The 14,467-nt window shown below is 41.9% G+C and overlaps 1 protein-coding gene across 1 annotated transcript; it reads right to left on the bottom strand.

Moving 5' to 3' along the window:
• Positions 1-248: 248 nt before the first annotated feature.
• On the bottom strand, positions 249-14,213 carry LOC128094493 (zinc finger protein 883-like). The gene is made up of 4 exons (XM_052712905.1): positions 13,967-14,213; positions 13,329-13,367; positions 10,578-10,704; positions 249-2,664 (listed from the first exon to the last, which is right to left on the bottom strand). The coding sequence occupies exons 1-4, from the start codon at positions 14,051-14,053 to the stop codon at positions 875-877; spliced, it is 2,043 nt and encodes a 680-aa protein (XP_052568865.1). The 5' UTR covers positions 14,054-14,213; the 3' UTR covers positions 249-874.
• Positions 14,214-14,467: the final 254 nt, after the last annotated feature.

Raw genomic sequence — 14,467 nt, 5'->3', positions numbered from 1 at the left:
ATAAAGACAAAACACCCTCCTCCCAACAACAAACAAAAAACAAGCATTGAGGCAGAAAGTGAGGACTGAACACCCTGTTTTGTTCCACTAAAGGTCTTGGAAAGCGACATCAATGAGAAGTACTCTTTCCCACGACAGTACCCCCATTGAGGCATGAATGGAGCTGCCTCAAAAAACTGTTCCCATCTATACAAACAGGGCCTATGGTAGCATGTTACCCACCCAAGGTTGTGAATAGAAACTCTTGATTAAAAATACACAAAAATAACATAAGGCCTTTATTATTGCACGAAACAGCAGGAAGTTACTGGCTAGTGATCTTGGAGTATGTAAACAGTAATATGAATCATATGAGACAAAGAATGAAAAAGAAGATAATCCTTTCTTGAAGCCTCCAGCTAAACCCAGACCAGGTTCTTTTAGGCAAAATACAGACCAAAAAAAGGGATTAAGGTCATTTGCAAGGCACAGGCAATTGAGGCTTTCACTAGGGAAGGGGAGAATATGGGCATGTTGGGGGGAATATGCACTCAATCTGAGATGCTAGAGGAGAGACACTTTTGAGGAGACACTATGGCAGTTATTTAATTCTGGCAAAAGAGACGGACCATAGAGAACGTGCTGGGGACCTCCAGTACAAATTACACATGCCTGGAACTCACAGTACTTTGCCCCTCTGAATACTCATGTTAGGCTCTCTAGTGTGTACAAGGAACAACAATGCAATTTTCTGGGAGGCCTAATGGTGTTTTCAAATGTAGGCTTCCAGGAGCTGTGATGGTCTACCTAGTGTTGAAGGATTTTCCACATTTTCTGCCTTTCTGTGACATTTTTCATGTTAGAAGATGCTAGAGAGGGTTGTCTAAGACATGCCTCATTTGCTATATTTAGAGGGTCTTTCTCCAGCGTGAAGTAACTGATGCCGAGTGAGGGTAGATACTTGGCTAAAGGATTTCCCACACTGGTCACACTCATATGGCCGTTCCCCAGTGTGAATTCTGCTGTGTTGAACAAGGTTGGTAGTTCGGCTGAAGGTTTTCCCACATTCGCCACATGTATAAGGCCTTTCTCCTGTATGAACCCTCTGGTGCTTAACCAAGTCAGCTCTCCGGCTAAAACATTTCCCACACTGATCACAATTGTAAGGCTTTGCTTTTGTGTGAATTTTCTGGTGTTCAGCAAGATTGTAGCTTTCCCTGAAGAATTTCCCACATTTGGCACACTCAAAAGGCCTTTCTCCAGTGTGAGTTCTTTGATGTCGATCAAGTCTGGATTTGTACTCAAAGGCTTTTCCACATTCCTCACATTTATAAGGACTTTCTCCTGTGTGGACTCTCTGGTGTCTAAGAAGGGTGGCTTTTTGCGTGTAGGATTTCCCACACTGTTCACACTCATAAAATTCTGTTGTAGTGTGAATCCTACGGTGTTCAATGAGGTAGAAGTATTGTTTAAAGAACTTACCACATTCCCTACATTCATAAGGCCTTTCTGAACTGTGGGTTCTCTGATGTTTCATGAGGGTGGCTCTTTGACGAAAGCACAGACCACATTCCCCACACTCATAAGGCTTTTCTCCAGTATGAATTTTGGAGTGTTTAATAAGGTTGGCACTTTGGCTAAAGGATTTCCCACATTCTTCACAATTATAGGGCTTTTCTCCAGTATGAACTCTCTGATGTACAGTAAGAGTGGCTTTGTGACTAAAAGACTTTTCGCACTGTCCACATTCGTAAGGCTTCTCTGTAGTGTGAGTCCTCTGGTGTGTAATCAGGCTGACGATCTGTCTAAACAATCGTCCGCAGTCACCACATTCATACGGCCATTCTCCTGTGTGTGTTCTCTGGTGCCGGAGAAGACTGGAGTGGCACCCGAAGCCTTTCCCACAGTCCACACACTCATAAGGTCTTTCTCCACTGTGAACTCTGCAGTGTTCACTGAGGTTGGAGCTTTGACAGAAAGACTTGCCACATTCACCGCACTTATATGGTTTTTCTCCAGTATGCCGTCTCTGGTGTATTCTAAGTGTGGCTTTTTGGCCAAACAATTTCCCACAGTCATGACACTCATATGGTCTTTTGTCAGTCTGGTCTGTCTGGGATGGTACAACTGTGCACTTGTTTAAGTCTTGCTTACATTTGCTAGATTCAGCACTCCCCTTTTCACTGAAAACTCTCTGGTACTCTAGAAGCCTGTGTTGGGGGCTGGAAGATTTCTTATACTCATTTGACTTAGAATTATTTTTGTCACTGTGAAAAGTCTTTCCATGCTTAATTTTGTTTTGTTTCTCACCTTGGGGAATGGCCTGGGGTTGGAGAAGATTCCACATAGCTGGGAATTTCTCTCCAATCTTACTACAGATGAAAGGATTCCTTGATACATGGAATATACAACTCTTCACAAGGGAGTCCACATCTCTTTTTAACCAATTCTTGGTTCTAGGATGCTTCTGGTCCAGGAGGTTTGTACATACCTCAGTCAAATATGGTTTCTGACCAGGAAGGTCATTCAGATGCAAGATGTCTTTCAAGACTGAAACACAGATGTCAGAAGGATGAGTCTTCTTCGTGGGTAGACCCTCCTTTGGAGTCCTGTCTTGTGGTTCTTCAGCTGGTGAAACACCCTGTACATATGTTGTTTCTTCAGCTTCTGCTTCACGCCAACAAACTGAAAGGGCAGAGAACATATTCACTGTGGCTGAAATTGCTAATTATGCTTTAAATTTATTTTCCTTATTGACCTCACCATGAAGAGTGGTTATTTAAAAAAATATATATATGCTTAGCTTTATATTCAGATTATCTTATGATTGAAAGGTACATGAGAAGAAAATGTTTGCCCAAGCTTCTAGCTACTTTTATTGCAAAGACGTAAGTTGTGTCAAATGGAGAGAGGGAAAAATGACATAATTCAATTTAATCTTTCAGAACAAATATCCCTCTTTGGCAGACTTCTATCTGAAAGACTAGCTAGTGTTCAGCAATCTGCTTGTAGCCAACTATCTACAGGTGGATTTCATTTTTGTGGTTGTTGGAGGAAAAAAAGGAATATTATTTAAACCTTTCCATACTGAGAGCTGCTGGTAGCAGAAGTTCATGAGAGTATACAGCAGTGACAACTAGAGTTCAGAAGGTCAACCTATCAGAACTAATGGATCTGTTGGAGGAAACCATCACACAAGGCATTATGGAATTACTGCCTTTTGAATGAACTGGCTGTCTCTTGTTGCAAATTGTTTCTTGTGCAATAACAGCTAAGAGTCTCCCCATTTACTGTGCATTTCCATGTTATGTGTACATGTAATCTCATGACTGCATCTCAATCTTGGACACAACTTTCCCTATACATCTGGGGTAATTGGACAACTGTCTCCAGCTGTGTTTATTTTTTCATTAACATAAATCTGGCCAGAGCCATTCTCCAGACATAAGTATTTCGGCTAAGATACCTTTTTATCCAAGGACAAATGCAGATCAACATTAGCACATCTCACTTACAGATAAGAGAAAATAACCACTAGCAATTAAATCTTTAACTCCTTATCTTCACCCAGGGTTATTTACACAAGACCCTAATTTAAGAGATTTATTGCTTACATTCCTGGGATGATGTTTTAGTTACTTGCTAGTTACTGAGTTAAGGTAATTGCTTCCCACTGACCCAAGGAGATTGCCTCCAGGCCAGGCAGGTGACAGGTGCCAAGCTTTTTTCTTGTGCAAATTAAGTTTTAATTCCTCCTCAGCCAGGTGCTATTCCTAGATTCCCTAATTGATCTTGCCTTTTGTTGACCCTACCAGAGAACTCCCCTTTAGTCACTCCCCTTTTGGGTTGTAATTAGAAGCTGACATTTAGTGCTTTTTGTGTGGATCCTTATCATCTCTCTCTGCAACCCTGAAAACTTCAAGGCTTGCATTGCTTTGCCAAAGAATTACTGCTTGTGTATATATACTGGTTCTCTCACAGCACTGGGGAGAACGGATTTAGAAGAACAAAGATGGGGATGGAAAGAACTCGATAGGTATGAGAGAACAGCAGAAGGGACTGAGAGCAGGAGGGACGGAGAGGAGCTAAGTATGAGAACAGAAAAAGAAACTGTGTAGATAAAATTGATTTAGAAGAATAAAGAGAGTGAAATAAAGAAAGAATAAAGAATTTAGTGTGCTTAGATTCATTTGATATCTCTCAGATTAGAATCCTCATCTGGTTGTTAGATTCTTCCACAGACCCTGGGAGAAAACAATAAAGGCTGGACCTGTTATTGTTTTCGTTCTTTCCAGAAAAGACGAGAGTAAAGACTATAGGGCAAATAACCAGTCCTTCCCTTATAGGCCCCAGTTTAGATGTCAAATGGAAACATCTCTCCAATGTCTACCTCCTTAGCTCTTTTTTCCTTAAAGATTTATTTTTGCATTTCTATGTATTATGTACATAAGTGTATCTGTGTATATATGCACATACACACAGGCCAGAGAAGGTGTCAAACCTCCTGGAGCTGGGTTTAGATTCTGAGCTGCCTGATGGGCATTCTAGGAATCAAACTCCATTTCTCTCCAAGAGTAGCAAGCGCTCTTAACCATGGAATCCTCCTCTCTCTCTAATTCTTTTCCTCTCCATTTTTTTTTGATCCTTTCTTTCTTTCTTTCTGCCTTCCTCCCAACCATTTCATTCCTTCATGTGTGGGTAGGGAGGTCAGTTCTTTTTTTGGGGGGGGGTGTCAGTTCTTAATAGATAGCATAAAACTTAACTTAGTTCAGTTGCTGCTAGAATAATCCAGATCCAGCACTGCAAACCATGTTTTCATAGTTTGTATATTCAAGAGTAGACTCCTTTGCCCTAACTATCCCAGTCATATTCTAGACAAGAAGGCCATATCCTGGGGATGGAGATGTGTCTCAGTGGTTAAGAATGAGCACTGCTCTTCCAAATGATGCAAATTTGGTTTCTATCATCCACATTAGGTAGCTCACAACCATCTGTAAGTCTAGCTCCAGGAGACACAATTTTCTTTCTGGCCTGCACTCAAGTGCACATGACCTGCCCTCCAATTAATCCTTTTCTTACATTTGCATCCTCAGCACCCGCTGTTTCCTCACCATACTCTGAATGATGCAGTATACCTCCTTCTCTCAGAAATAAATCCCCTTTCAATAGCATTCACCGCTCCATGCTGCCATTCAGTCATCTTTAGAAATTAAAACCCACAGTATGTATCAATGAAAGTGTGAGAGCAAGCAGGGCCGCTCATGTGGTGGAGCAGAGGCCGTTCCCCGGATTACTCCAGTTACTACCTGAAGTACTGATCAACACGTGCTGCCTGCCTGCCCTTCTGAGCACAGCATGCCTGTGCTTTAGTAGGTATTTGTTTGCGTACTGTTCAACTTAAAACTGTTACAGGTCACACTGTGTGGTAAGTGTTATGTTTTCTCAATGTATCTTTGGGTCTAAGGGCTGCGGGTTACTTGTGTGTCTCTGGGCCTGTTTGTTCCTGGGGACCATAGGGTAAGGTCCCCATAGAGCAGGATGGGCTATTGCTGTAGCTGCAGGAATTGTCAGGGCTACTGGTTATCTGATGGGAGAAAAAAGCTCCAGAAGAAAGAGAGCGAGGTGTCCCTCAGTAGAATTTAAAATGGCTGAGAGTGCCACTGGACAGGCAGGCAGTGAAGGGTAGCATGGTGGGCTAAAGGTTGGATACTGAGCCTCAGTGGCATTTTACATTGACTTTATAACATACTCTCTACCTTTATAGATGATGGTAAAGAGGGTCACAAGGCCTCTAGTTGATGAGCCTATTAAGTTATCACAAAACAAAGAATTCAGAAAAGAAAGTTAAGTTACCACTGTTCTCCCAGATATAGAGTCCAAGCACATTATGTGAAAGCAGAATACCAAAGAAAGAGAGGTTACCATTTCTAACAGACTATTCCTAACATGAGGAGCTCACTGAGCAAACATCAACCCAGAAGGTGCAGACCCCAGGCCTTTCCTACCTCCTATGGTCATCTGATGTGCCAAAAATGGAAACTAAAGAAACCAAAGGTTCAGGAAGTTAAAAGCCCACATTCAACAAACAGCAATAAAGATTCAAACAGAGATAAAGAGGGGAAGATTAAAAAGGAAAAAAGAAAAAAAATTGGTAAGAAAAAGTAATACTATGATCATATATATATATATATATATATATATTACTATGATCACGTGTGTGTGTGTGTGTATATATATATATATATATATATATATATATATATATATATATGAATGCACGTTTTAAAAGAAGATTCAACTCTACACCCAAAGGTCTAGCTCCAGACCAAGGTTCTCCTCAGACTGGCTTTGCCTGGCCTAGGATCAATCAAACAGTTAATGCACCAGTTTTATCTGGCCTAGCTCCATCCCACAGATGCCACATTCAACAAACAGCAATTCAAACAGAGATAAAGAGGGGAAGATTAAAAAAGAAAAAAGAAAAAAGTTGGTAAGAAAAAGTAATACTATGATCATATATATATATATATATATATATATATATATATATATATAACTATGATCGTGTGTGTGTGTGTGTGTGTGTGTATCTAAGACAGGATAGAATCTCACATCAGACACACAACCAAAGAAACAAGTCCACATGCCCAGACTACACTGAAAAAACAAATCATTATGAAAGGCCAAGACAGCATGTCTCCCATCAAAACCACTGATCTGCTAGAAATGTTCTTTAATGAGAATTACCTAGATGAGTCCCAGGATACAGAATTGAAAAGGAATATCATCATCAGGTGTGGTGGTACACTGCTGAGAGTTTGAGGCTAGCCTGGTCTACATACTGAGTTCCAGGACAGTCAGACGTACATAGTGTGACTCTGTATAAAAAACAAAGAAAACAAAAACAAAAACAAAACCATAAACTTTATCCAAGACTTCAAGGAGTTTAAAGAGAACATGAGCAGACACCTAACTAAACTTCAACAGGATAAAAATAAACACCTGAGTGATGTCCAAGGAAATACAAATATAAGGCTGAATGAAATGACGAATACGATTCAGGACTGGAAATCTCAATTCAGTTTAGAAAACTCAAGCTGGAATGAAGATGGAATTGAAAAACTCAACAACCCAACTAGAAAACTAGCAAAAGCCTTACACATGGAATAGCTCAAACAGAAGACCAAATATCAGGTCTTGAAGATAACTCAAGAAATCAACTAGAAAACTCAACGGAAAGCCTAATAAACAGAATGGATAAAGTAGAAGGCAGAAGATCAAGTCTTGAAGATGAAGTAGGAGAATTAGACCACACAAACGATGATTATGAAAAAAATTAAAAATGCAGGAAAGTAATATGCAGAAACTTTGAGATACCATGAAAAGATCCAATCTTCTAATTTTATTTATTTTTTTTAAATTTTTAAAATTTATTTTTTCCAATCTTTGAATTTTAGACAGATAGAAGGAGAGGAATTTGTGGTCAATGGCAAAGGCCAGATCTACAACAAGACCACAGAGAAACTTCCCTAAACTAAGAAAAGACACACACATATAGATACAAAAGCACACAGAACACCAAGTAGACAGTACCAGAAAACTTCCCCATGACATATAATAGTTATAACACTAAATGTACAGAATAAAGAAAGACTATTAAAAGCTATGAGAAAAACATACCAAGTCACTTATAAAGGAAAAGCCATCAGAACAACAGCTGATTTCTCAATGGAAACTTTGAAAACCAAAACAGCCCCCGAGCAATGTACTCCAAATTCTAAAAGACCATGACCACCAGCCTCGACTACTCTACCCAGCAAAACTATCTTCCATAATTGAAGGAAGAAAATATTGAAGGAGAAAGAAAAACGTTCCATGATACAAACAGGCTAAAAGAATTCATACCCAGTGGATCAACCCTAAACATAATGTGGGAAGCAATACTTTGGAATGAAAAGAAGAATAAGCATTGCCAAGAGATATAGACAGCAAAAATGTGACTGTAATCAACCGACACCTTTAAGTAACTTTAAATATCAATGGCTTTAATTCTCCAATCAAACAGGCTGACTGAATGGATCAAGACACAAAAATCCAGTCAGGCAACCACCCAGGAGGCAGCAGCAGGTTCTAGGATAGCCTGGGCAGTTAAATAGAGGAACTCTGTCTCAGCTCTTCCCTGGCCCCCCTCCGCCCTCTGCCAAAAAAAGAAAAGAAACAAAAATGTTTCTTTCTGTTGTCTACAAGGAACTCACCCCAGTTTTTGAAAATAGTCACCACCTTCAAGTGAAAGACTGGGAAAAAATACTCCAATAAAGTGGGACCAGGAAGCAAGTAGGTGTTGCTATACTAATTAATACCTGATAAAACAGACTTCATACTATAACTAACCTTAAGTGATAAAGAAGGACACTTCATTCTAATCTAGGGAAAAATTAACCAGGAAGATATTACTATCCTAAACATATATACAATTATACCGGATTTCATACAAAGTGAATTAGTAAAAATAAAGACACAGATAAGCACCAACCCACTAATAGTAGACACTGTCAATACTCCACTTTCTCCATAGACAAGTCAGCTGGACAAAAAATACACAGAGAAACATCAGCATTAAAAAGACATCATATATCAAATGGACTTAACAGATAACTACAGAATATTTCCCCAAACACAAAAGAATATACATTCTAGCTACAGCCCATGGAAGCTTCTCTAAAATAGACTATATCCTGGACATAAAACAAATCTTAACAAATTCAGAAAAATAGAAACAACTCCATATATCCTATGTGACCATAAAATGATAAAACTTAAAACTAACAGCAAGCAAATCTCTAGTAAGTGCACAAATCCAATGGAATTAAATGCACTATTGAGTGTTGGGCTGGCAGTATCCCAGAGATAAAAGAAAATGGAAACACAACACAACAAAATCTCTGGGACACATTAAAAATTGTCCTATGTGGAGAGTGTAGAGCTCTAAGAGCCTACATTAAAAAATCAGAACGCTCAAATCAATGACTTAACGAAGGCAACTCAAGAATTTGGAAAGCATGAGAACAACACAAACCTAGATCAGTAGATGGCAAGAAATAATAAAAACCAGAAAGAAATTAATGAAACAGAAATAAAGACAATACAGCAAAGAATCACAGACCTTGACCCAACTAATCAAAAGAAAGAGAGGACCCAAATTAACCAAATCAGAAATGAACAGGGGAATATTGCTACAGACAGCAAAGACATTCAGAACATTGCAAGAGAATACTAAAGAAAACCTGCATTTAACTGGGAGCAGTTTTTGTTTTTTTTTTTTTCTAACTGTGTGACCTATTTTGAACTCCTGCTAGATAAACTGAATCATTGGACACCAGTTGCTACCTGGGAAACAGAGACTTGGTGTCAAGAAAACCTACAACTCATAGCTACTTTCTTTTTGGTTAGTATGCCAGTTACTTGCCATTGCTATGAGAAAACATGATGACCAAGGTGACTAATTGAAGGAAGGATTTATTTATTACATCATAATACTGTTAGACACACTGCAGATTCCTGGCTTGATCTGAACACAACCCCGGTGTCATACCCTGCATCAACTGTTACTCACTCATGAGGAACAGGCAACCATTGTGACCATCTTGACATGTCCGTCCACCTTGTGAAAAGAAATCAGGACTTTCTCCCAACCCCAAGTTGTTAAACACCATAGGAAACAGAAAACGTAAGTCTTAAAGAAAGACAAGACAGATGAGTGATTGGCAAAAAAAATGATCAGTATTTTAAAGAGGCCTGGATAGAGGGTCATGTACAACAGTCCAAAGTCCACATAAGCACCAAGCATCACAACGTATGAAATTTCTGAAAGACACAGCTATCAGACACCAGCCAGAAGGGGGCAGAACTTGGAGAAAAAGGAATTATGGATATAACATGGCCATCTGAACAAGTAAAGGGCAATGTCACTTTAGAAGCTGTGGTTATTGTTAACTGTCAATTTAACACAGTCTTGGATGACCTGGAAGAAGGGCCCTCTGGTATGCTGTGGGGGACTGTTCTGACTACCTTAATTGAGGTGGATGATCTGCCCATTATGGATGTCACAATTCCCTGGGCTTGGGGTCTTGGACTGACTATGAATGAGAAAATCAGCTGAGCACTGGCATGCATGAATTCATTGTTCTCTGCTCTTGACTGTGGATGCGATGCGACCGGTTTTCTCAAACCCCTGCTGCCGGGACTTCTCTGCTGTGATGGAATGTAATGTGGAACCGTTGAGTCTAAATAGAGCCTTTCCACCTCACGTTGCTTTTGTCAAGGTATTTTATCGAAGCAACAGAAAAGAAAGTGAGACAGCCCCGTTACTATGACTGTAGGACTTCTGCCACCCAGACATTTTGATGAATACTCAGGGTGGCATGCATTAGGGCTGCTCTGGGCAGTGAATGTAGCTCAGCACTGATACCCATAACATACCTGTCAAGAAAGTAGGGGAGTCAACAGGGCCTATAGTTTGGCTGTGGAAAGGGCAGAGCTCATTCTAGGAGAAAGAGGCAGATGGGAACCAAGACACAGAGGAGGTACAGGGGCCTTACCCAGTGAGGTTGTAAGTGCAAAGTTTTCCAGCATCACATTGAGATACAGTAGCCTCTGAGCTTCATCCAGGAGCTCCCACTCTTCCTGGCAGAAGTACACAGCCACATCTTCAAAGGTCACACAGCCCTGTCAGGATGGGGATAAGTCACTCAACGACTAACTTCTTTTAGGATTCCTAGTTTACTCAACCCCCCCCCCCCCCCCCGCCTTGCTTACTCCCCTCTTGAGAAGATTAAAAAGCCCAACACACTGAGACTCACCTGTGACTTCATTCCCAGATCACTACAACCTCCCAGTGCACCCAGAGGAAGGAGAGGAGGGAGTAGCTATGCATTTTGGACCTGTCAATAACAAGGCTATCAGAACTTCTTTTGAGGCCATGGGCCCTTAGGAGGGGAGAAGGTGGAGCATCAAACCACAGTGTGAGGACTTTTTAAAAATAGCGTTTTGCCCTAAGCAACAGGTGGTCAGTTTGCATTCCTCTGAAACAGCCTATTTCCTTTTGCATGTGGTGGGTCTCTCTGTGTCTGGTATACCACAGAGAACAGAAGGGGTTGGGATGCCCACTCTTATCCCAGCCAATCCACAGTTACTCATGCACTAATGGAAGGGGCCCTCTTACAGCTGCTTCCTTGCTCACAAACCGAATCACAGGGTCCTATTGCAATGGCTTCCTTGCTCATAGACAGAAGCTGAGATTCATTTGCAATTGAAGGGGTATGAGACGCCTATCAACCAATAGAAAGGGGTATACGGGGTGGGTGCACCCTGAACCCCAAATAATTCCAAATGGTAGTCAGTTCTGAACGTCTCTCTCCACGTACTTGAAGAACCTTATCAGTAAACTCTGTTCTGCTCTGAGCTCTTTCCCTGTCTTTAACCCTTTAACCGACAGAAGCAACTCACAAAGTCTAGCTGACCTAACTTTGGTCAAGAAAATTTCCTCGGGTTCCCCCACCAAACCAAGTAAGAGATTGCCTGGCATCCTAATCCCAGGGACTGCAGGTATCCAGCTAACCTTTCCCATCACTAGGTGTTTCTTTAGTCCATACCTCTCTTATAACAGCTCACTCCCACAGCCACCACAAACTCCAAACCCCATACCACAAGCATCTCCTTGGGCATTGTTTAGCAGAAGGTATCTAGAGAAAGCTTCCTAAATGGAGGCAAGAGGCTTTCTAGTGTGAGAGGCAGCTGCTAGTCCCTCCCAATGCCTTTATGGCTGATTCTGTTCCTTGCTCTAAGGCCAGTCAACATCACAACTTGGGGAGTGACAGGTTGGTTCACCACTTTGTGGCATTTAATGCCATCTCACCAGTCACAGGCTTCCTCTAACTAAACTCGACTGAATGTCTAGCTACAGAAGCCCTCCTAGGCTCCAGACATACTGATCCTCCCAGATGAACACCTATGCCCCTGAGCTCTCCATCTGTCTGAATGAAACTCCTCAGACACTCCAAGGTTCCCTCCTAAATGCTGGTGAGGCCGGTGTGTGTGTGTGTGTGTGTGTGTGTGTGTGTGTGTGTGTGTGTGTGTGTGTGTGTGTTATGTTAACTCAATGATTTCTTTTTTTTTTTTTTCAGTCGGAGTTGAGTTCCACACTTTCTATGGAAGCCTTGGCCACCTACCAGATCAGCAACATTCTCACCTGGTTCCTATAGCTCCTCCACTCACTCAGGTGTGCTAATGATGTCTATATCTCCAGCTAGATGCTCAGTCATCATCAGATCTAGTCATGGCTTTCACCCTTACTTTTCTGCTAATGGCATTACTATGAAGATCGGGTTCCTTCTGGGTGTAATGGTGCACACTCATAGTCCAAGCACCTAGCAGACTGAGGCAGGAGTACCAGCTGACTCGAGGTGTAAAAAAAAAAAAAAACAAAAAACAACAGCCTTTAGAACATGAAGAAGTGAAGAATAAAAAGTAAAATAAAAAAGACCCAATTTCACTTCCTAACTAAAAGTCAAGCTATAGTTGTAGGCAAAATCAGCCTTCGCCATTTGGGATGTCTCTATGATTAATCTTCCTCAGAGTTTCAGATCTGTGTGACTAGCTATCAGCTGACAGCCCCACTACGGGTTTTGAAATCCCAATACCCCTCTTCTTTGTATGTATGTATGTATGTATGTATATATGTATGTATGTATATATGTATGTATGTATTTATCGAGTGAGTGTTCATGTGTTCAAATTAGCATGAACGTGAAGGTCATGATAACTTGATGGAGTTGGTCCATTTCTTCCACTCTGTGTGTCCTGGGGTTAGAGTCAAGTTGTCAGGCTTGGTGCTCAGTGCCTTAACCCAGTGAGCTACCATGCTGGTCATGCCTCTTCCTCTTCTTTAGGTTTATTCATTTTTCAATTGTGGGGTGTGTGTGTGTGTGTGTGTGTGTGCATACTCACAGAAATCAGGGGATAATTTGCAGGAGTCAGTTCTCTCCTTCTACCATGTAGGTTCTGGGGATTAATTTAGGTCCTCTGGCTTGGTGGCAAGTGCCTTTACCTGCTGAGCCATCTTACCAAGCACTCTGTCTTTCTTAGGGTCTCACCATGTAGTCCAGGCTGGCTTTGAACTGGTGATCCTTTTGCCTCTGTCCTCCCAAGTGTTGAGATTACAGAGATGTGCCTCCATGCTAGACTTCACATCCCACTCGTAAGAAGTCCCACAAAAATGAATTCTACTATCAACTTGAGACCAGGAGTGGGGTCACACTGCTGAGGTTCTCACCACCTCACCACTCACTCACCTGTGTGCAGACCATATGCGTTTCTGTGGACCTCAAAATCTGTGGGAAGAAAGGTGTAAGAGTCAAGGACCAAGGTAGGGTTTCATGAGCTCAGGCCTTCCCATGACCCCTGTCCAGTCCCAGATCTTCACGACCTTTGCATGTCCAACTTATCTCTAAATCTTAGTGCACAATGCTGAGTCATACCAGCTGTGGGATGTTGCACAAAGCTTAACCTTCCTGAGGATCCGTATTATCTCCTCCCAGCCCGTTCTAACTTTGTGCAGCTTTTGGAATATTTTGTACAGCCCATGACCACATTCATCTTCCATTAGGTCCCGCTGGCTCCTAGGTCCCTGAGGACCTAAGTAATAGGCTTCACCTTGCCATTTTCAAGCTAGAATGCTTCTGGCTCATGTGTCCAAACATGACATTACCAATACCAGTCAATCAATCTCCTTCTGGTCCCACTATCCCATGCCTCGTTACACTAGTTATGAGAAATGGGGACCCCACCCACAGGCTTGGCACTCTTCTGGACTCAGGTATTTCTTCCATAGGGACATGAGCTTAGCGGGGGTGGGGTACGTGAGGGGCGCTCAATAGGCTTTAGGGTTGAAGTGTCTGGGGTAGGGGAACGCCTAGCATGCAGCACTCACCTGAGCCGGATGCCTCGGAGTCGCCATCGGACTCTGCTGATGGTGCTGGGACCCGCGCACGGCCACCACCGCTGCCGGTGGTCTCATCGGCCGTCACTCGGCGACTGCTCCTTGAGTCCAACTTGGCTATCCCAAAGCTCGGATTCCTCCAAAAATTTACCCAAGGGAAGTTAAACCACAGACAGGGCGCAATGTAGGAAGTCCCACCCAGTGCCTGTCGGTCCTCCCGGTCTGAAACTGCTCTCTTTGGCTCAGGATTTGCTATTCTGCTCTTGGCATTCTGGGTAATGTAGTTCCTATGCTCAGGTCCGCAACAACGTCAACCCGTGGTCCATCCTCAGAAGGATCTTTACTTATTTTTTAATACTTTTGCAGTAAAGGAAGAGTGGGGATTTTATTTGGGGGAGCCTATACGTATTCATAAAGGAAAGCATTGCAGACCGTGGCATATCCCAGACCATGTTTAGTGAAGGAATATGTTACTGCCTAACCAAAGGCTGC

The sequence above is a fragment of the Peromyscus californicus genome, unplaced genomic scaffold (assembly GCF_007827085.1).
Source record: "Peromyscus californicus insignis strain IS unplaced genomic scaffold, ASM782708v3 Scaffold_4__1_contigs__length_199733344, whole genome shotgun sequence".
Taxonomy (NCBI): Eukaryota; Metazoa; Chordata; class Mammalia; order Rodentia; family Cricetidae; genus Peromyscus; species Peromyscus californicus.
Note: the sequence above shows the minus strand (reverse complement) of the source record. Positions and strands in the feature narration are given on the sequence as shown.